Raw genomic sequence first — 23,945 nt, 5'->3', positions numbered from 1 at the left:
TTTGATCGGGTTTAAGTCTGGGCTCTGGCTGGGCCACTCAAGGACACCACTCCTGAGTTGTCTTTGCTGTGTGCTTAGGGTCGTTGTCCTGTTGGAAGGTGATCCTTCTTGGTCAAATAGCCCTTATGCAGCCTGGAGGTGTGTTGGGTCATTGGTCCTGTTGAAAACGAATTATAGTCACACTAAGCGCAAACCAGATTGGATGGCATATTGCTGCAGAGTGCTGTGATAGCCATGCTGGTTACGTGTGTCTTGAATTTTAAATAAATAAGACTGTCACCAGCAAAGCACCATCACACCACCACCTCCATGCTTCACGGTGGTAACCACAGATGTGCATATCATCCCTTCACCTACTCTGCGTCCCACAAAGACACGGCGGTTGAAACCAAAAATCTAAAATTTGGACTCATCAGACAAAAGGCCAGTTTTCCACCAGTATAATGTCCATTGCTCATGTTTCATGGCCCAAGCAAGTCTCTTATTGGTGTCCTTTTAGTAGTGGTTTCTTTGCAACAATTTGACCATGAAGGTCTGATTCACACAGTCTCCTTTGGACAGTTGATTTGTGTTACTTGAACTCTGTGAAGCATTTATTTGGGCTGCAATTTCTGAGGTGCAGTTAACTCTAATGAACCTATTCTCTGCAGCAGAGGTAACTATGGGTCTTCCTTTCCTGTGGCAGTCCTCATGAGATCCAGTTTCATCATAGCGCTTGATGGTTTTTGCAACTGCACTTGAAGAAATTTTAAAAGTTCTTGAAATGTTCCGTATTGACTGACCTTCATGTCTTAAAGTAATTCTGGCCTGTTGTTTCTCTTTGCTAATTTGGCTCTGCTTGCCATAATACGGACTTGGTCTTTAACCAAATAGGGCTGTCTTCTGTGTACCACCCCGACAACTGATTGGCTCAAACGCATTAAGAAGGAAAGCGATTCCACGAATTCACTTTTAACAAAGCACACCTGTTAATGTAAATGCATTCCAGGTGACTACCTCAGGAAGCTGGTTGAGAGAATGCCAAGCTGTCAAGGCAAAGGGTGGCTACTTTGAAGAATCTCCCATATAACAACATGTTTTTTGTGTAACACTTTTTTTGGTTACTACATTATTCTATATGTGTTATTTCATAGTTTTGATGTCTTCAGTATAATTATACAACATAGAAAATGGTAAACATTTTGAAAAACCCTTGAATGAGAATGTGAACTTCTGACTGTGTGTGTGTGTGTGTGTGTGTGTGTGTGTGTGTGTGTGTGTGTGTGTGTGTGTGTGTGTGTGTGTGTGTGTGTACAAAACTTAACACCTTAATATTGACTTGTGGATCCTCCACAAACCTCCATTCACTGTTCTGGCTTTTTTTCAGAGGAATTTGACATCTAAAAGAGAATTGGCCTTTATTTGCGTAAATTAATCTGATTCCGTACACATTTCTAATGACGATTAGGCCAAATAGTTTACCTCCTGTCATTGGTACTAGCTCCACATTTCTGAACTACCTCTCCCACGCAAAAGATGTCCATGCATGTGTGAATATTGACGTGGCTGCTATTTGTGTGTCTGCGAGCGAGCAAGCATGTGTGTTTTGACAGCTGTGACTATTATTAGTGACAATATTTATGTGCTGTGCTCCCTGTCTCTGTGTTAGATCACGTCTGGTGAGTACATCCAGATGTCCGGTCGAGCCGGCAGGAGAGGGATGGATGAGAGGGGTATCGTCATCTTCATGGTGGATGAGAAGATGAGCCCTGCAATTGGGAAACAGCTGCTTAAGGTACCGACGAAACACAGACTGCACACTGGGGCTTCGAATAACAGCTGTGTGTGTGTCATTTTCATACAGAAGGATCATCCTCATAACTTTTCTCCATGTGTGTGTGTGTGTACAGAATGTCAATACACACACATGAATGATTGGGATGCCTGCAGTGTTGGCATTGATCTGATATATTTTATTTTAGGGGTTATGGAACACATCTTAGTATGTACACTATATGAGTCCCAGAACACCTAGTAGTCCAGTTGTAAAACACTTTCAGCACCAGATCAGTTACTCTTGAATCTTGCACTGATCCTAACCCCTGCTGCGATGATCTCACAATAGTTCTCGGGCCAAGACATCTCCCCTAGTGTTTTTAAAATGACGCAGTTCTCCCCTCCACACACTGTCCGGGTGACGTACAGGCTCTATGAATGATTGCACAGAGGGGGGGGGGGGGGGGAGGGCAGGGGTTTACAAGCACAACCGGAGCCAAGAACCCTAATATTCTCCTGAGCTGCAGTAATGGAGTGAGTCGGTCGTTTTGGGGTTCTCTACTGGGTCACAGAGCTACTTTCCGACCCTCGGGTCATTTACACGCGCACACACAGAGCAGAGAGAGACAAGGACAGATAGACATGCCTGTGTAGAAAAACACTTCCCCTAAACTGTAGCTCATTCCTAACCTTGGTCATTTGCAAGTACACACTCACTCAGCCTCAGCCAAACACTTCTCCTAACCTATAGGGAATCCTTGGTCTTGATATAATCAGGGATCTATCAGCTCTTAGTTTGTTTAACTGACTCTCGTGTTCAAACCTCAAGTCTTTAGGGAGTCTTAACACAATCAGGGACCCTTGGAGCCTTTGTTTGGTTAACTGACTTGCAAGCCTGAAACCCCAAAGCGCAAACCTTTCTTTCCATTTAGGTGGTCCTGTATTGTAGAGGTTCTCTCTGGGGAACGGTCTGTCCTCCATCTCTTCCTGGTCCCTTGTGTCGTTGGTCCTGGGTTGAAGCATCTTAAGGCTTGCACAACATCTTTCACAGACTACAAAGGCAGTTAATCTTGGTCTTAACCCGTGTTTTCCTGCTTTCCACTGTCGACTATACACAATCATTTTCATCCGGATACATTTCCCACTTAAATTAACTAGTTTTTTAATACAATTCGCAAGTCAGAAAATAACTCTGCTGAGCCACCTCCTGCTAAAATAAGTGATGCGAATTGAAAAGTAGCCTAGTTAATTCATAAGTTAGAAAATAAGTCTGCGATGTGCGATTTATAGATAGGACAGGTGCCTGTCAGTCACAAAGTGAGCGATGACAGGGAAACACTGATGGTTTGACAGTCTGCTGTCTGTTCCTCCTGGTACCTGAGTGTGTGTGTTGACGCTGTGGTGGTTGAACTCAAATTTCTTTACACGGAGGGGAGGGCATGATGCTCCTTCGTCTGAGTCGATTTGCACGTCCCATAAGTCGAAATTCACTTATCCTATTTTCTGGCACTTTCATTTATTTTCTTTCGTGTATTTCATATGCAGCCACCAAGTGCTGGTGCGTAGGCTATTACTGTACTTGGACGAACAGCAAGCTTGAAAATTGGTAAAAGGTGTCGAACTGACAGGTCGATGTCATGTCCTTGCCATTTATAAATCATTCAACGTAGTTTGTGTCCATGGTATCGCATCGGGACAAGTCAACTAAAGATCTCGTTTTGTATTTTCAATCTGAGGTCCATCAGGACTTGCCAGGCAGTGACGTTAAAGTGAGTGACTTGTCAGTAGCCTACCCAATCGCGTTGGTAAGCGAGCCATTAATTTGGTTCCCTAATTTGCATACTGGTAAGCTTTTTGGCGATTATCCGCAGATAAATTGTTAGGCTAGTAGAGCAATGGCCTCACTCTGGTCCAAAATATGATAAAAGAAAATCGATTGAATTGTGTTAAGAAATATTTACTTTCATATGGTATTTTCAAAGATATTGATGTATGTAATTAATTTAATCCGTGTCGGAGTAGTCAACTGCTGCTTTCTGTGTAGCGAAGCTCATGATTAACACCTGCTTCGTTCTTCAAACATACCAGCATTGCAGATAGCTGAAAAAATTCCTCTTGAAAGGAAGCTTGAAGCCTGGGGAAGTCAGCAGACAGTTACAAGATTCTTAAAACATTTTTTTTTAAACAACATTTTTACAACTGACTTACTGCCATTCTCAAAGTTGCACACTATTTGAAATTCTTTCACTAATTTAACTGACTTTGTTTTATCTCTTAACATGTATGGACCCAGAACTTAATTGAACATCTGCTCTGTTTATTTTAGAGACCCATTTTCCCATTAGAGAAAGTGCCCATCGCACAATTGTGTATTTTTAATTTTTTTAAATTTATTTTTAAAGTTAGTTAAGGCTATTCTGTTTTAATAAAATGCATAATTTGAAGAACAAACATTGTGGAAATTCATACCTTGCAGTAAAATAGTTTAATTTCAAGAGACGACTGGTTAAATGTAAAAAAAAAAAACAAGTTTCATGTTCTCTTACTTAGAAAATAGTCCTTATCATACAGGCCTAGACGAATCCCAAAAAGCTAACAATACAGTGAATTCATACATTTTCACTATTTGAAATTGTAAACAATACCACAAAAATGTGTCCAGTCTGAGGGCAACTCAAAGTATTCAGTCATTTTGCTGTGTATTTCTGATGGTGTCAAGGCATTAGAAGGTACCAGAGGCCACCAAAAATATTTTTAGCAAACAATTCTTAAGCCCGCTGGGGGGGGGCTTACTGCCCGGGGGGTCCTGGCGTGCTACTTTATCTATTTGGCTGGCTACTTCATGTGTTTGTGGAATACACTGGCTTAACACATGACAGATTAATGGCAGGAATGTATTTTAATGAGACATCTGGCTGCTCTGGAGTAGATATCATTTATCTTCTTACTGTACTGTTGTAATCGCTTTCTGGAAACCACAACTGAAGGATCAGTTTTGATTGCGAAAGAAAGATTCTGAGAAACTCCAACTGCCCTTGGCTTCATGGACAAGTGGCCTCAAACATTTCCTTGGAGAATGGGTAACTTTTCTGTTGTAATGTGAATTCACAATTTGGTACATTTAGTCACTCACCATCAGCTTGTGTTGATTTGATTGGGGGATCCAAACTTCATGTTTCAGTCCCTAACTGGAGGGCTTGTCAGAGTAGGACGTGGTGACAATGTTTGACTGATTCAAGGACTGTTGTTTAAACTGTTCCCTGAGTTGCTCGGCTGTCCTTATGGACAGGGTTATCCAAACACTCCATTTCAATTCACTCAATTGATGAAGTAATCTGAAATTCCAATGTTCCTCATAGAAAAACATGACTTGGGTCTTTTTGTCCCATGCGTTCACGGCTTTCCATATGACGCGAGTGTGTCTCTTTTGAATAATCAGCTGAATGACCATCTTCCTCTCCACTGCTCCGCCTAAGCTACAACATCGTGCTCACCCTGGTGAATACGTTCCATCTGTAAACCTAACCTCTCCCTCATCTTCTCCTTTCTCCCACCCCAGGGCTCGGCAGACCCTCTGAACAGTGCCTTCCACCTCACCTACAACATGGTTCTCAACTTGCTGCGGGTGGAGGAGATCAACCCGGAGTACATGCTGGAGAAGTCTTTCTACCAGTTTCAGCACTACAGGGCTGTGCCCGGGGTCGTAGAGAGTGAGTACAGAATACAGGCCTACCTACTCCAGTCCTGGATTTGGTTCTCAACCTCTCCATTGGTTGGGAACCCCCCCCCCCTGCTAGTCGTGCTTTATTCAAGAGAATAGATCAGATTGATTCGGTAGACTGTTCTGCTGATTATGGTTTGGCCAAATATAGTACATGCAAAGCTTTATCAAGACATGTTTTGATGTTGCCTACTTGCTGGTGTATTCTTGATCCTCTTAACTTTAGGAGAGTCATGTTGATTCGAGCCAAATGTGCTTTAAAAAAAAATGTATTACTCTTACCATTTTAAGTCGCGTCTGTTTTAAAACACCAACATTGTTTGAATCTTAATATCACAAAAAGAATGTGTTACAAGCAGTTTAAGAGAACATGTCATTTCTCCCCCTGCCTGTTTATTCACAGCGAGTCATTCTCTGGCAGTCAGCTTGAAACTACGCCTAAACTATACCCAAACTAATTTCACACACATTTATAACAATAGTTGGCCTAAAAACGAGATTAAATTGACAGTCTGATGGGTGAGAATAGTATGAATTGTCAATTTGTATGTAAAGAATCTGATTTAGCAGTGCACCTTGGAATTGACAGAGGCAGGTAAAAGGAGTGCCAAAAAGTGACTCCTAGTCACACGCAGGTAAGACGTGTTGATGTCTGTATAGTATCAAAAATAACAGCTTCTCGTTCCAAATCCCCTATCCTTGACAAACAACAAACAAATGACCCCGTGAGCTCTATTTTCAAATAAAACTTTGGGCAGAATCGCCGCGATCCATCAAACTTGCGACACACATTAATTTAAGCGATGGCATACATTTATTAGAATGTCTGTGTATATCATTCATCGGTTTGAGCTGCAATTTTTTTAGCTGCTCGCTCCATACCATGTGACCGGAATTACCAGAACGGGAATCCCCACTCTATTGGTGTGCGTTCCCATTCTAGTAATTCTATTTCTGTGTGTACGACTGCCTTTCCTCTGATGTCCACAGAGATGGCGAAGCTGGAAGAGATGTACAACGCCATAGAGATCCCCAACGAGGAGAGTGTGGTGACCTACTATAAGATCCGCCAACAGCTGGCCAAACTGAGCAAGGAGATAGAGGACTTCATCCACAAACCAAAATACTGTCTTCCCTTCCTCCAGCCTGGCAGACTAGTCAAGGTTAGAGACCCAAATACCACTCATACCACCAACTCAAATACTTACTATGTAGCACAGCCCAAAGACAAAATGTACACCACCGTTCTTTGGTCTTCATGTGCTGTTCAAAAGGGCTTACGCAGATAAAAAGATGTTGGATTTTTTTCAATGTAGTTTTTCTGAGATAAGAAACAATATGAGCGTTTGTTGTACATACAGACGTGCCTATAATGTTGAACTATTTTCCAGGTCAAAAACGAAGATGCTGACTTTGGGTGGGGTGTGGTTGTTAATTTCTCGAAGAAGTCAAATGTCAAGGTAATTTTGATATGTTGAATGTTATCAGAAAGGATCTGTGAAAACACAACCTTTTTTTTCGCTATTAAAACTAAATACAATGTAGATGCACCTTGTGTTATAGCGTGTGTTTTTATAGCATGTGTTTTGGGGCTCTGTTTTTATGCATTTGTTGTCCTTCAGGTTACCCCATAATGCTTAGTGTTGCACCCATGTTGAGGGTATGTGATTGTTTCCCTCCAGGCCATAACGGGTGACGCAGACCCTCTATACGTGGTAGAGGTGCTGGTCCACTGCAGTAAGGAGAGTGTGAAGAACACCGCCACAGAGGCTGCCAAACCCGCTGCCGCTGGGGAGAAGGGGGAAATGCAGGTGGGTACATATGATGGGGGACGACGTGGCTCCGTCAGAAATGGGGGTGGTTCCTTTATTTATTTTTTATTTTTAGGGAACTCAGGCTTTCAACTTCCTCTTAAGTTGTGATAGTAGAATGCACAAGGTGCAATTTTGAAATTGAGGATTGTAGACCTTAATTAGGAATTGCAGAGCTATTTATAACTTGTCAAAAGTTTTTAGCTAGTTTTTTTTTGTTGCACATATGTATTGTAATGTTTTGAGTCACTCCGACAGCACATTAGGCATGCCAAAATGTGTAGAATTGCAGGAAGAATCCACCCCATGGTGAAATGTATAGAATCGCAGGGGGAGAAAGGTGTGGGAGGTTCCCTAATGATTGAAGGGGAGGAACCAGTGCCCTAGTGCACTACTTTTGACCCTATATGGCCTCACACAGAGTCAAAGGACCTGATGGGTTGCTAATTCAGACATAGCCAATGCAATAATACAATAATACCAGTGGATACTATGCACTCCTGGTTTGGTGGTCTGCCGCAGGATGGAATCCAACATTTTGAAGTGGTTCTTTCTAGAATGTGGACCACACACACACACACACACACACACACACACACACACACACACACACACACACACACACACACACACACACACACACACACACACACACACACACAAGTCATTTACGGGAGGGGTTACTACACTGTAACTGTCCTTGAGCCTGAAGGAAATCAAACATGGCCAAGTCATTAATGGTGAAACTGCTGCTGTGCTGTGTCCCAGAGCTTCCCTTTAACTTAAAGCAACAACCACATAATGGACATGGAACACATATTTTATCTCTGTTTTCAGGATAAATGAGCTTGTATGCTATGTTCATTTGTTGTCTTATACAGTATGTTCATGTTCACATTGAAACACCATGAATGGTGGGGTCGGGATCGATGGCCCTCGTATAAAACATTTATTTATTTTCCTTTGGTTTTGTAACCCTCTACATAATATAAACACCATTTCAACTTTGAGACTTCTCTCAGTTTAGGTTCATATCCAGTCACACACACACTCTGTCTTAGTTTATGTTCATATGGGCACAGACACGTTTTAAAAATCTGATTTCATCCCGCTCTCATATATCCCATATCCCCCTGGCTCTCTCTGTCTACCCTTCTCACTATATCGGCTGTCTTATACCCAAATACCTCCAGACCTGGGTTCAAATACTGTTTGAATCATTTCAAATACTGTATCTGTGCATGATTGAGCTTGCCTGTTGCAATGGAACCAATAGTGAACTCTCAACTACAACACTCACCCACCTGGCACTCCAGGCAGGCTAAATCGAATGCTCAAAGTATTTGAAAGACTTCAAATAGTATTTGAATCCAAGTTTGCCAAGTACCATGTTTTAAAACTGCTGTGTCTTTTGCTGTCTGTGCACGTTTCCACCATTTTGCACTAGTCCTTTTAGAGTCTGTCTTGTTATTTAGTGCAGGCCTCCTGTCCTAAACTCCTCTGTGAGCCCCGTCTAGATCTGGATGACTTTAGCTGCCTGCCTGTCTCTTGTCTCGTATTATTCTTCCATATCTCAGAGGAGCCCTTAAACTCTAGCTGAAATGCTGTCTGGCACTGCTTTCTGGGCTCACTCCTGTTAAACGCGTTACGATGAATCCCTCTGTCAAAGCAAAGCCTCTCTTTTTCTCCCCACTCTCATATCTTCCCCTTCACTGTCAAAGTACGGCAAAGTCCCTCTCTCCCCAAGCTCTTCCAGCTCCTCTGTATCCTGTGCCATCGATCTGGCTGTGTGTGGACTGCAGGGATCTGCAGACCAATATCCAGTGGCTTTTCTGGCATTAAAAAGTACAGACTAGGGGATCAAATTTGATTTAAATGGAGAGGTTGACTAGTTGAATCAGGTGTTCTGCAGTTTGTGCCAATATACAGATCCTGTAGACATAGCAGCAGACAGTTTTGCGTCTTAGTTCTTTATATGCATTTTAAACCCCATTTAGTTAGTGTTCAGGATCTCCTGCCTCAGTCAATGATGATGGCTATGATGACAACTACATTGGATGATGCTAAGTAAATAGATGCATATGTGTTTGTGTAGCAAATGTATGCATCAACTAATATACTTATGATTTTGTATTGCTTCTGATCAGGTGGTTCCTGTGATGCTCCACCTCCTGACCTCCATCAGTTCAGTTCGTCTCTACAGCCCCAAAGACCTGCGGCCTTATGACAACAGACAGAGCATGCTCAAATCCATACAGGTGAGAACCCTGTGGTATCAAACTACTTCTCGGTATCGTGATACTTGGCCTGGTATCACATCATCAGTAAAATGTTGGTATTGTGACAACCCAACTCTGAAAATAGGCACATTTCCTTGCAGTTTACACCAATATAAAAAAACATCTGTGCAAAAAAAATTGTCACTTTTTTTGGGCCCTCGCCAGTTTCATTCCTATATATGCCATTTAGCAGACGCTTTTATCCAAAGCGACTTACAGTCATGTGTGCATACATTCTACGTATGGGTGGTCCCGGGGATCGAACCCACTACCCTGGCGTTACAAGCGCCATGCTCTACCAACTGAGTCCCCTGGAGGGGACAACACCATGAGAAACATTTATCATAAACATTTTGGTTACTACATGAGTCCTAATGTTATTTCATAGTTTTGAAGTCTTCACTATTATTCTACAATGTAGAAAATAGTAAAAAATAAAGAAAAAGGTGTAGGTGTCCAAATTTTTGACTGGTACTGTAGATAGAATAAATCTATTTGTCAACGGTGATCAAAGGCTTTCTCATGGATCATTCTCTGGTCCTGTCTCCACCACACAGGAGGTGCAGAAGAGGTTCCCGGACGGCGTTCCCCTTCTGGACCCCATCGATGACATGGGCATTAAGGACCCGGGTCTGAAGAAGGTCATCCAGAAGGTGGAGGCATTTGAACACAGGATGTACTCCCACCCCATGCACTCTGACCCTAGCCTGGAGGCCGTCTACTCCCTCTGCGAGAGGAAAGCCCTGGTGAGGATGGGTGGGGTGGTGGTATTTGGGATGGTTGGTTGGTTCATGTCCTGTAGGGCCACACTGCCCACTGTATTGCTGGCACCATATAATGTTCTGTCAGTAAGTAATGATTGATAGTTTGTCAGTGGGGCTATGATGAGTATTATGTTTTGTGGATAGGTTGTGGTTCAAGAAACATTGACTTTGACGAAAAATATTTGAATGATTTTGAACTTAGTTTTTTTCTGTCGACTTAAATCAAAGGTTCTGTACTAAATCCTCCAAGTGCCCACACCCCAAGGTCACTTAAGTAGATCTAGCCTAAATCAGAACAATTGTTTTCGGTCTCTTCCTGTCCGCCTGAGCTGGAAACGGCCATTTACTGACAGAAATAGACATAGGGTGTGGTGAAGTACAATATCTGATGGAAATGAGATTGCTCTCATTCATTCATCTAATTTTGGCAGAACATTCAGCACCAACCGACTGTCTCTTTTAATTGGCTAGCTCTAAAATGCCAAGAAGGGAGATATTTATTAAAGTTAATATTTGTGATGCCAAGTACCTGTGAGGGATGCGTGTTGATGAAGCACTATGGAGAAATTGCTCCGCTCTTTCCTGTTTGCATAAATTAAGAATATTTGTAATTTCAGTTTGTGACAAAACAACCAAGTATAGTGTATAGAATCATCTAAACCGCTGTGAAATATAATTTTCATAACCAGAAATATTGTATTTTCACATGTTTGAAGCTGATGTACAAAACCAAAAGTAAAAGACAAAAAAACAAAACTTAAGAATGGGAATCATAGAAATGGCACACCATAGAACTTCTTAGACTTGTTTCAATGAGAGTGACAGATTGATAACGCCTTTCTATGCGAATTTGGTTGGGAAGCCCAAAAAGTTACATGTTCCAGTTTTAAAGGAAACATTTATTCAAAACCACCCATTCCTTGTAATTTCCAGTGTTAAATAACACGTGACATTTTTTTGTTGTTGTGAACAAATGTATCCTTTTGTCATAATGTTGGTAGCAACATGTGGAAATCTGTTGCAGCTCAAGGCGACTACAAAACCCATGTAATGCTGTCTATGGGCTTGCTGGGTAGCTAAAATGCAATAATCCAAGTACTGTTCAGCATGTGAAGTAGGTAGTTGGCTGTAAAATTGCCTAAACAAACTGCACTATCAATTTCGGAGTCTACAATCTCACCATGTTCAATCTGCAGATTGATGTGCCTCGCAGAGTGAAGTCTGATGTTCACAGCGGCAATGCAAAGGCTCCATGCAAATGCACCCTGAACCGAAGAGTTAGACAAATAGAAGTGTGTTGGGCTCTCATTCCAAAGACAACCTCCCCGCGTTATGACATCGGCCAGTATTAAAATCTGACATGTTATGATAGACGTTTTCACCATCCAAAAGTCGTATTCCCATAAACTTCCAGTGTAGTAGTGAGAGCGACTTTATCACAGTGCTACGTAATACCAGACTAATTTCTGCCTGCTTGAACGGCAACTACTCAGATACACATGAAATGACCCTGGAATCGATCGAACATCGCTCAGAGATGCACACAAGCAATATAGCATTCAAAATGGGTGAATCTTTCCTTTTAAGTCGCGAGCTGTACTGTGCTGGGTTGGTTATTTATATTTTCCATTCCCTGCTCCAACAACTGGCCTAGGTCATGACCTCTGTTATCTCTGTGTGTGGGATGTATTACATGTCTGCGCATGGGAAGGGATAACGCCCTGTAAACCAGATTACACACACACAGACACACCATGTTTGATTAGGCATGACGTGAGATTTACACCTGCTCGAAAAAGATCTCCAATCCTCTGCCTGGCCTCTGGGATTGGACCACCGCACTACTGATCGGCCTGCTACAGAAGGAAAGACTCGTACAGACGTGCACGTTCACTAGTAACACAAAGCTGGTTCCATTCTGGGTGGTTTTTCTGGGTTGACTTGGGCTTGAATAAAATTCATAGGCGTAACCTTACACTAGGGACGTGCATGGTTATTCCGAACGGACGATTAGTATTGGAAACTTGTGAGTTCATTTTTACACCCCCCCCCTCCAAAAAATGAAATGCTTGTTTTAACACAGGCTTTTTCTAAATTTGATAAAAAAATATCTATTTAACTTTGTTACATACTACATGGATATACCATGACATTTCAATTGAATTAAACATACCTTTCAATGTAGGTTTTATGACGTGTGACCCAGAGAAAGACTAATAGCCGACCGGTGGCCTTCACGTGTGTAGCTTGTTGTTTATGTGTATGGGTCCTGTCTGGCTCGGTTGGTAGAGCATATGGCGCTTGCAACACCATGGCTGTGGGTTCAACTCCCATGGGGGACCAGTATATTGTGTGTGTGGGGGGGGGGGGGTGAAAATGTGTGCATTAACTACTGTAAGACTGTTTTCACACACAGGCCTCTAGAAGTTCTGATCTCAGTCCTCTTTAAAGTGAACTCTTGAGTTAAAAAAAAGACAAGTTCTCTTTGTAGACACACTGCCTTTGAATGAGGACTCAACTCTTTTGTCAGTTTACTTCACCTACATTGTGGTCCGAGTCCTCTTTGCATTCACATTGCTATGTTTAGGAGGAACCAATATATTTTTCCAACATTCACTCAATGCACTCTGCCATTCCATCAGAATATGTTATTGGACAGCTAGATATGCCCACTTACAGTTGGAAGCTGATAGATTGCATTTAGTTAAAATATTATACATAATTGTCATCAGAAGATAATATTAACATTTAATATGAATGGTAACTGAATAAATAACAGAATAATAACTGCAGATTAATTAATGCTGTAAACCCAATGTAAGCTACTGCCCCTAGAATTGATTTTGTACCCTATGTTGTAATTCTCGCCAAATATGTTGTCTTCGCACACTATTCAAACCCAACAATATAATGAACAACTTATGATGCTCTCTTAGCCTATAGATCACATATTGCAAACAAATAATCTGAACCCAACACTTTCTTTCTGTGCATCCTTGACAATCGCTAATCAATATCCAAAGCTTTTTTCCCACGAACCTGCTCATCTTCTCATTTATGGCACCAATGGCGTTATGGCAGTGGAAACAGTGTTGCAGTAGTCCAGTGTGTGGTGTGGAAATAATGACAAGTGAACCTAGGGAGCTTTGTGTTCACATTGTCCTTAAAAAAGGGAACCGTACCACGGAATTCAAGCGAACTGAACTCGGACCACCTCTCGATTGGTCTCAGTTCACTTCGGGGCACTTTTGAGGGTTCTGAGTTCCTTTTGGAGTGTTAACACTTCACAAAAATTGTCTGTAAGGGACGTAGTGTGAACACCCTGAATCTCTTTGAATAAAAACATCTGCTAAATGACAAATTAAATGTTGGTTAAACAAAGTTGCAATGCTCCAGTCAAACACCATTCGTACCTTACGCCCACTTTTACTTTACTAAGTGATGTCACTCGGCGCCCACATCTCGTAACCTGTATACTCTACAACACATGTAAAAAAAATATTTAAAAAGTGAGGTTGCCTAATATTGGTGTTGTCTAGTTGCCCCGTGTTGTCAGTCAGACTCTCCCTGCAGCATGATATAATGGTGATGGGTGAGCCTGTAATTGGATAATGGTTTTAAGCAGGGACTGTTGGGCACTGTGTGTGGAGGAGAGGAAAACAGCTGCCTGTAACAGACCGAGACAGTTAACCAACACTACCTCTGCCTCGGCTGTCAGTCTTGGCTATGGTTGAGCTCTGATTGGATTGAATGCCACAGTTTGCAGCTTCAGTCATGCACGACAAATCTTCATCTGGACTCTCGAAACATTACAATATGGCCTTATGATATGCATAAAATGGTACATTTTAAATGGATTGTTCAACCTTAATGACAAATGTACATATTTGTTTCCTTGAAAGCGGTCTAGCACTGAGATCAGTCATATTTTCTGGTTCCTTACTAGGGCGCAATGGGTTTTAAATGTCATGTTATCCTGTGTCTGTATGTCAGATTGCGGGGGATATCAAAGGGGCCAAGCGGGAGCTGAAGAAGGCTCGAACCGTGCTGCAGATGGACGAGCTCAAGTGCAGGAAGCGCGTCCTGAGGCGTCTCGGGTTTGCGACTTCCTCGGATGTCATTGAAATGAAGGGCCGAGTGGCCTGTGAGATCAGCAGGTAAGGAAAAGAAAAGCCACCGGTAACACTTCACCCAAATAGGGCCTTTATAAAATTGGTTTTTATTTTTGTTGCCTCTTTCTCCATGTTTTTGCTCTCAATAGTTTTTTTTTATATAGAAAACAATTCCACAACAATGCTTAAAACACATCAAGAGACTACTTTTTAGGTCTGGGAAAAATATAAGAATTTTGTGGGTGTAGTTACACTTTAATTCAAGTGTTGCACCAGGTAGGGGCCCATGGTTTTGTTAGCGATGTGATTGCAGAGTTTGCAAAGCAAATGGTCACTTGACTAATGCAAATAATCATATCATTCTGCCAGGTGCATAGGCTACTTTGTAGTTAACATTTAATTGAGGATGTTTTTGGGAAAGCCTTTCCATTTCTACCAGGTGGTTATAGTTAGCCTAATTGCTAACAGTTACACAGTGTACACACTGGGGCATTCTTGTCGTGTGTCAAAGTTGCAGGAAACTAAATCACTGATGCATTTTAAGTGTCTTATAACTTAGAACATTAATTTGCCCAGTTATATTTATTTTGAATATTGTTTAATTAAATTATGTCTGGATTCTGTGGTTTAGAAATTACAGCACTTCATGTACATTTTAGGAGACCAAAAGTATTGGGACAAATTTACTTGTGTAAAGTAGTCAAAAGTGTAGAATTTGGTGACACTCCGATGTTCAGATGAAGTGAATTAAATAGTATATTCTGCACACCACCTTGGCGTTCAAACGACTATTTTTGCCATGTAATGTTATTAAAACAAAAGCAGACAACCTCGTAGTAGAGTTACCTAGTCGGCTTGTTGGTGTGTGTTCTATGCAGGCGCTTTCAAATTGCGCGAAGCCATAGAGAGGGAATGTGTTCTGACAAGCAGTCGATGTACAACAATTATTAATGCAATCTTGGGAAAACGTGTTTGAAAGCAGTTTTGGCCTTTGTTAAAAAGAGGGGATCCCAGTTTTCCCGTTGCTACCATGTCATTTTTTTAGTCCTTCAATTGCACAAGTGGCATCGTTTTACAACTGCATGTTAGAAACACAGTTTCAAGCATGGTGGAGCAGCTTGTGCAACAGTAGTGACCGGTTGTTCGCAAACCATCAGCCATTTTTTGAACGCCGGTAACCGAATTGTGTATTTTAAAGAGCCGCTCACCTGGCTCCCTAATTTCAATACTGTTACTATTGCTTTTTGAATTTGGGACATCGATTATCTGGAGATTAAATTATAAAAACATTATCCGGGGCCTCCTGAGTGACAAAGTGGTCTATGGAAGTGCTAGCTGTGCCACTAGATATCCTGGTTAGAGTCCAGGCTCTGTCGCGACCGGGAGACCCATGGGGCGGCACACAATTGACCCAGTGGTTAGGGGATGTTTTGGCCGGTAGGGGATATCCTTGTCCCATCACGCTTAAACGACTCCTGTAGCGGGCCGGGCCATGTACGCTGACCTGGTCTCCAGGTGTACGGTGTTTTCCCGGCTGGCTACTGGGTTAAGTGGGCATTGTCAAGAAGCAGTGTGGCTTGGCTGGGTCGTGTTTCTGAGGATGCACGGCTCTCGACCTTCGCCTCTCCAGAGTCCGTACGGGAGTTGCAGCGATTGGACAAGACTGTGACTACCAATTTGATACCACGAAATTGGGGGGAATAAAGGGGTCTAAAAAAAAGGCCTAAATAATAGTAAAACGAAAATACATTTTTTTAAAATATATAGATTTTTATTTTATTTGAAGATGGTCATTTTTCCGTGCTGGAACGAGAGTGAGGGAGAGACTCGTTCTGGTCCACATTCATTTTGCTGGCCATCTAATAATTTGGTCAGGTAAAAATGTATTTGAACTAACATTTCACAATCTGACATAATGGTTAGCAACGTTTTAGGCTTTAAATTAAGGGTTTTCGGTCAAATTTGTAAGCATTACTGAACGAAGAGCCGTTTGGGAGCCAAATTAAAGTCTCCTTTAGGTTAATGAAGCCAAATGATTCGGCTCACAGAAGAGACTCGGAATGCCCATCACTACGCAAGAGCTCCAAGGGGACAATGGCATCCTAAAAGCGTCTGACTAGTAACTGAAATGTTGCAAGTTTGAATCCCCGAGCTGACATGGTTCAAATGTCGTTCTGCCCCTGAACAAGGCAGTTAACCCACTGTTCCTAGGGCTTCAATAAAAATAAGAATTTGTTCTTAACTGACTTGCCTAGTTAAATACAGTGCCTTGCGAAAGTATTCGGCCCCCTTGAACTTTGCGACCTTTTGCCACATTTCAGGCTTCAAACATAAAGATATAAAACTGTATTTTTTTGTGAAGAATCAACAAGTGGGACACAATCATGAAGTGGAATGACATTTATTTGATATCTCAAACTTTTTTTAACAAATAAAACTGTAATATTGGGCGTGCAAAATTATTCAGCCCCATTAAGTTAATACTTTGTAGCGCCACCCTTTGCTGCGATTACAGCTGTAAGTCGCTTGGGGTATGTCTCTATCAGTTTTGCACATCGAGAGACTGACATTTTTTCCCATTCCTCCTTGCAAAACAGCTCGAGCTCAGTGACTGTTGGATGGAGAGCATTTGTGAACAGCAGTTTTCAGTTCTTTCCACAGATTCTCGATTGGATTCAGGTCTGGACTTTGACTTGGCCATTCTAACACCTGGATATGTTTATTTTTGAACCATTCCATTGTAGATTTTGCTTTATGTTTTGGATCATTGTCTTGTTGAAAGACAAATCTCCGTCCCAGTCTCAGGTCTTTTGCAGACTCCATCAGGTTTTCTTCCAGAATGGTCCTGTATTTGGCTCCATCCATCTTCCCATCAATTCTAACCTTCTTCCCTGTCCCTGCTGAAGAAAAGCAGGCCCAAACCATGATGCTGCCACCACCATGTTTGACAGTGGGGATGGTGTGTTCAGGGTGATGAGCTGTGTTGCTTTTACGCCAAACATAACGTTTTGCATTGTTGCCAAAAAGTTCAATTTTGGTTTCATCTGGCCACAGCACCTTCTTCCACATGTTTGGTGTGTCACCCAGGTGGCTTGTGGCAAAATTTAAACAACACTTTTTATGGATGTCTTTAAGAAATGGCCTTCTTCTTGCCACTCTTCCATAAAGGCCAGATTTGTGCAATATACGACTGATTGTTGTCCTATGGACAGAGTCTCCCACCTCAGCTGTAGATCTCTGCAGTTCATCCAGAGTGATCATGGGCCTCTTGGCTGCATCTCTGATCAGTCTTCTCCTTGTATGAGCTGAAAGTTTAGAGGGATGGCCAAGTCTTGGTAGATTTGCAGTGGTCTGATACTCCTTCCATTTCAATATTATCGCTTGCTCAGTGCTCCTTGGGATGTTTAAAGCTTGGGAAATATTTTTTTATCCAAATCCGGCTTTAAACTTCTTCAACAGTATCTCGGACCTGCCTGGTGTGTTCCTTGTTCTTCATGATGCTCTCTGCGCTTTTAACGGACCTCTGAGACTATCACAGTGCAGGTGCATTTATACGGAGACTTGATTACACACAGGTGGATTGTATTTATCATCATTAGTCATTTAGGTCAACATTGGATCATTCAGAGATCCTCACTGAACTTCTGGAGAGAGTTTGCTGCACTGAAAGTAAAGGGGCTGAATAATTTTGCACGCCCAATGTTTCAGTTTTTGATTTGTTAAAAAAGTTTGGAATATCCAATAAATGTCGTGTCCCACTTGTTGTTGATTCTTCACAAAAAATACAGTTTTATATCTTTATGTTTGAAGCCTGAAATGTGGCAAAAGGTCGCAAAGTTCAAGGGGGCCAAATACTTTCGCAAGGCACTGTATATAACATTTTCCTAGGGAGGACTGGACTTGGCAGTTTAATACAAATACAAATTAAATGATGGTCATGACTTTCTTACATGAAATTTGACGTTAACTTGGCCCGAGACAATCCATCTGCGATCTGCTTAAGTTTCTCATGGGATTCTTTGTTGTTGCTTTAACCCCTGGCTGCTGATGACTGAGATGCTGTTCAGCTGTTCTTAGAACAGTTATCTGTATCGACATGCTATTAAAAAAACACTGACTGGTCTGAGACCTGTTTTTGATCCAGTGCTGATGAGCTTCTACTGACTGAGATGGTGTTCAACGGCCTGTTCAACGATCTGTCTGCAGAACAGGTTACCGCTCTACTCAGCGTCTTCATCTTCCAGGAGAACGTAAGTCGCACACACACCTTTTCCTGCGCAATCCGTTAAAACATACTTTTGGCCAGATAAGCAGCCATCTTCTTTCCCCACACTCTACAACTTCAAATGCCGTCACGACATTTCTTACACCCTTTCACTAAAAGCACTTTGACCTATTACTTCAAGTCTGATAGTAGTCTAATGTCACCCCATATCTTGAATGTTAAGTGTTTAAATTAATCAAGTCCTCAGTACATCCTCTTGACGCTTCCCCTCAAAACAAGGAATTCCTGTGTCAAATGTTTGAAAACTTTGCTTTGGCCTCCTTGATTATTGACCTCCGCAATAACAAAGTCCACTCTTTTTAAACTCTATCGTCCATCGTGACATTGCAGGTGTATTCTTGAGCAAAGGTCTAGTGCCGTGTGCGCATCATCATGTCAGCACTACATTTAACAGTCTAGCTCTGTGTTTGTGTATTGTCATGTCTACTGGCTTATACTGCAATTTTAGATTTAGGCTTCTATATGTGTCATTTCTACTGCCTGCAAGTCTCGCGCTCTCTCTCGCTCTTTTGCGCTCTCTCTCGCTCTTTTGCGCTCTCTGTTGTCTGTTAGCAGATTGGCTCTGTGACATTCACATGCAGCTGTCGTCCAGTGTCCTGTCACCCCACATAAAGGCTTTAGTGTGCTGTATGATGATATTTATGCAGCTGCTCACTCTTCTCTGTGTGGAGAGAGAGCTTCCACCTGCTGCTGCTGGAGAGGCTGATGAGGGCTGAGGCAGGCAGAGAAGATATCATGACAGGCTAAAAACATCAGGGGTTAATGGGGCGTCACCCGGGGCACCGAGCCAGAGCTACTCACAGTCTTAGCAAAATTCTTGCTTGAGAAATTGCTGTTTGCTAAGAAGCTATTTTTGTTTTCAATTAAAATGGTTGAAAACTCAGTAAGGTAATTAATTACTCAAAATTGATTTGATATTAAAAAGTGCTGCATTGGACCTTTAAAGGTCAGTGGTGAAGTGAAAGTCTACCTCCTGCAGATGAGGGGGGATACAAGATACCGTTACCCCAATTTTTGTCTTTATAAAGATTCCCACTTGTTCGTGGGAAATAATAATTGGTGTGACTCTATCTTGATAGGCTTGGGAGTAGGGCACAGAGAGGAAGCTGGGGGGGGGGGCTGAGGCACTGCCATGGGAGAGTGGGAAATGGGATCAAGATAGAGTCACACCAATTATTATTTCCCACGAACAAGTGGGAATCTTTATAAAGACAAAAATTGGGGTAACGGTATCTTGTATCCCCCCTCATCTGCAGGAGGTAGACTTTCACTTCACCACTGACCTTTAAAGGTCCAATGCAGCACTTTTTAATATCAAATCAATTTTGAGTAATTAATTACCTTACTGAGTTTTCAACCATTTTAATTGAAAACAAAAATAGCTTCTTAGCAAACAGCAATTTCTCAAGCAAGAATTTTGCTAAGACTGTGAGTGGTCTGAGTGGGGAGGGGAAAACTGAAAATGATCTGTTATTGGCAGAGAGATTTCCTATTGGTCTATTAAAGGAAAATTCCACCCCAAAACAATGTTTTGGTATTTGTTTCATTAGTCCATTGTTGATGTAGTCCCAAAATGTTTTGCATGTCAGAAATCTAATTTTCAAAAATATACTTTTTGGGGGGAGTTTTCCCTTTTAACTAATTTAACTTATTAGTCTTAACTAATTTACCACAGCCCTTACACTAAAAGGACATGATCATAATTTTCATACTATTATTCCAACCTCTTGGTGTTGATATATACAGTACCAGTCAAAAGTTTGGACACACTTACGCATTCAAGGGTTTTTCTTAATTTTTCTTATTTTCTACGTTGTAGAATAACACGTGGAATCATGTAGTAACCAAAAAAGTGTTAAACAAATCAGAGTATTTTTATAGATGTTCTTCAAAGTCTAATCAAATTTTATTAGTCACATGTGCCGAATACAACGGGTGTAGACCTTAGTGAAATGCTTACTTACGAGCCCCAAACCAACAATGCAGTTTAAAAAAAAATACAGATTAGAATAATAGATAAAAGTAACAAGTAATTAAAAAGCACCAGTGAGAGAACAATAGTGAGACTATATACAGGGGTGGTACCGATAAGAGTCAATGTGTGGGGGCACAGGTTATTTGAGGTGGTATGTACATGTAGGTAGAGTTATTAAAGTGACTATGCATAGATGACAACGGAGAGTGGCAGTGGTGTAAGGGGGGAACTGCAAATAGTCTGGGTAGCCATTTGACTAGATGTTCAGGAGTCTTATGGCTTGGAGGTAGAAGCTGTTTCAAAGCCTCTTGGACCTAGACTTGGCGCTCCGTCAGGAAGTCCAGGATCCAGTTGCAGAGGGAGGCGTTTAGTCCCAGGGTCCTTGGCTTATCGATGAGGGTACTAGGGTGTTGAACGCTGAGCTGTAGTGAATGAATATTCTTACATGGGTGTTCCTTTTGTCCAGGTGGGAAAGGGTGGTGTGGAGTGCAATGAAGATTGCATGGATCTGTTGGGGCAGTATGCAAATTGGAGTGGGTCTAGGGTTTCTGGTATGATGGTGTTGATGTGAGGCATGACCAGCCTTTCAAAGTGCTTCATGGCTACAGACGTGAGTGCTACGGGTGGGTAGTCGTTTGGGCAGGTTACCTTAGTGTTTTTGGGCACAGGGATTATTGTGGTCTGCTTAAAACATGTTGGTATTACAGACTCGGAGAGGTTGAAAATGTCAGTGAAGACACTTGCCAGTTAGTCAGCGCATGCTCGCAGTACACGTCCTGGTAATCCGTCTGGCCCTGCGGTCTTGTGAATGTTGACCTGTTTAAAAGGATAACTCGCATCGGCTGTGGAGAGAGTGATCACGGTCTTCTGGAACAGCTGGTGCACATGCACGTTTGTGTTACTTGCCACGACGCGAGCATAGAATTAGTTTATCTCGTCTGGCAGGCTCGTGTCACTGGGCAGCTCTCGGCTGTGCTTCAGAGCCGGTGTAGTGCGACTCGATCTTAGTCCTGTATTGACACTTTGCCTGTTTGATGGTTCGTCGGCGGGCATGGTGGGATTTCTTATACGCTTCCGGGTAAGAGTCCCTCCCCTTGAAAGAGGCAGCTCGAGCCTTCAGCTCAGTGAGGGTACTGCCTATAATCCATGGCTTGTAGTTGGGGTATGTACATACGGTCACTGTGGGGACGACGTCATCGACATACTTATTGTTGAAGCCAGTGACTGATGTGGTGTACTCCTCAATGCCATCGGAGGAATCCCGGAACATATTCCAGTCTGTGCAAGCAAAACAGTCCTGTTGCTTAGCATCTGCTTCATCCGACCACTTTATTGATCTAGTCATGGGTGCTTCCTGCTTTAATCTTTGCTTGTCAGCAGGAATCAGGAGGATAGAATTATGGTCAGATTTGCCAAATGGAGGGCGAGGGCGAGCTTTGTATGCATCTGTGTGTGTGGAGTATTGATGGTCCAGAGTTCTTTTCCCTCTGGTTGCACATTTAACATGCTGATAGAAATTCGCTAAAACTGATTTAAGTTTCCCTGCATTAAAGTCCCCGGCTACTAGGAGCGCTGCCTCTGGGTGAAAGTTTTCTTGTTTGCTTATGGTGTAATACAGCTCATTCAATGCTGTCAAGGTGCCAGCCTCTGACTGTGGTGGTATGTAAACAGCTACAAAGAATACAGATAAACTCTCTCGGTAGGTAGTGTTGTCTACAGCTTATCATGAGATACTTTACCTTAGGTGAGCTATAGCTTGAGACTTCCTTAGATATCGTGCACCAGCTGTTGCAAAGAAGCCACCCTTTGCCTTGATGACAGCTTTGCAAACCCTTGGCATTCTCTCAACCAGCTTCATGAGGAATGCTTTTCCAACAGTCTTGAAGGAGTTCCCACATATGCTGAGCACTTGTTTGCTGACTTTCCTTCACCTTGCAGTCCAACAACTTGGGTTGAAGTCGGGTGATTGTGGAGGCCAGGTCATCTGATGCAGCACTCATCACTCGCTTTCTTGGTTAAATAGCCCTTACACAGTCTGGAGGTGTGTTTTGGGTCATTGTCCTGTTGAAAAACAAATGATAGTCCCACTAAGAGCAAACCAGATGGGATGGTGTATCGCTGCAAAATGCTGTTGTAGCCATCCTGGTTAAGTGTGCCTTGAATTCTAAATAAATCACTGACAAGTGTCACCAGCAAAGCACAATCACACCACCACCTTCATGCTTCACGGTGGGAACCACACATGCGGAGATCATCCGTTCACCTACTCTGCGTTTCACAAAGACATGGCGGTTGGAACCAGAATTCTCAAATTTGGACTTCCACCGCTCTAATGGCCCAAGCAAGTCTCTTCTTATTGGTGTCCTTTAGTAGTGGTTTCTTTGCTGCAATTCGACCATGAATGCCTGATTTACTCAGTCTCCTCTGAATAGTTGATGTCTGTATCTGGTGTGGCCACCAGCTGCATTAAGTACTGTAGTGCATCTCCTGAGTTTTATGTATGTAATCATGGTTTTGACTTCACTTTGCCTTAAGTCAATTTAACAATATTTGACCTACTATTAGCAAGGATAACAATGATGACTCTACCTGGAGAGTGGACAGCAATCCGTGACCTTTACCAGTCAGACTTTTAGCCAGCTAGAGTGGAGGTGGCGGGAGAAAAGGCTATGGTCATCAGTGCGGTCATCAGTGCGGTCATCCGTGACCTTTTGAGAAGAAACATTTACATTGCCTTCAGAAAGTATTCATACCCCTTGACTTATTCCACATTTTGTTAGTCTGGATTGAAAATGTATAAAATAAAAATATAAATCTTGCCCATCACACAATATCCCATAACGACAAAGTGAAAACATGTTTTTTTAAATGTTTACAAATTTATTGAGAATGAAATATAGAAATATCTCATTTACATAAGTATTCACACCCCTGGGTCAATACTTTGTAGAAGCATTTTTGGCGGTTATTACCGATTTTGAGTCGTCTAGGGTGTGTCTGTATCAGCTTTTCTCCCGTTCTTCCTTGCAGATTTTCTCAAGCTCTGTTAATTTAGATGGGGAGCAGCAGTGAACAGCAATCTTCAAGTCTTTCCAGACTTTCAATGTGATTTTTGTGAACTACGGGTGTGCTGTCATGTACCTTTTTTCTCAGGAAGATTTCTGTCTGGCTACTCTCCCATAAAGCGCTGTGGAGACTGTTGTCCTTGTGACAGGTTCTCTCATCTCAGCCAAGGATGTAGTT

At 42.1% G+C, this 23,945-nt stretch overlaps 1 protein-coding gene across 1 annotated transcript in view; it reads left to right on the top strand.

The window, feature by feature from the left end:
* Nucleotides 1-23,945, top strand: part of LOC124019131 (exosome RNA helicase MTR4) — a 50,050-nt gene that overhangs the window by 20,279 nt on the left and 5,826 nt on the right. Inside the window, exons 14-22 of the mRNA XM_046334508.1 lie at nt 1,649-1,774; nt 5,315-5,465; nt 6,467-6,639; nt 6,868-6,936; nt 7,159-7,287; nt 9,435-9,545; nt 10,124-10,312; nt 14,324-14,487; nt 18,587-18,692. Coding sequence (XP_046190464.1) covers nt 1,649-1,774; nt 5,315-5,465; nt 6,467-6,639; nt 6,868-6,936; nt 7,159-7,287; nt 9,435-9,545; nt 10,124-10,312; nt 14,324-14,487; nt 18,587-18,692 — 1,218 coding nt within the window. The remainder of the gene's footprint in view (nt 1-1,648; nt 1,775-5,314; nt 5,466-6,466; nt 6,640-6,867; nt 6,937-7,158; nt 7,288-9,434; nt 9,546-10,123; nt 10,313-14,323; nt 14,488-18,586; nt 18,693-23,945) is intronic.

Source organism: Oncorhynchus gorbuscha, unplaced genomic scaffold (assembly GCF_021184085.1).
Source record: "Oncorhynchus gorbuscha isolate QuinsamMale2020 ecotype Even-year unplaced genomic scaffold, OgorEven_v1.0 Un_scaffold_70:::fragment_2:::debris, whole genome shotgun sequence".
In the NCBI taxonomy this organism is placed as follows: domain Eukaryota; kingdom Metazoa; phylum Chordata; class Actinopteri; order Salmoniformes; family Salmonidae; genus Oncorhynchus; species Oncorhynchus gorbuscha.
This window is presented reverse-complemented; position numbering and strand designations above follow the sequence as displayed.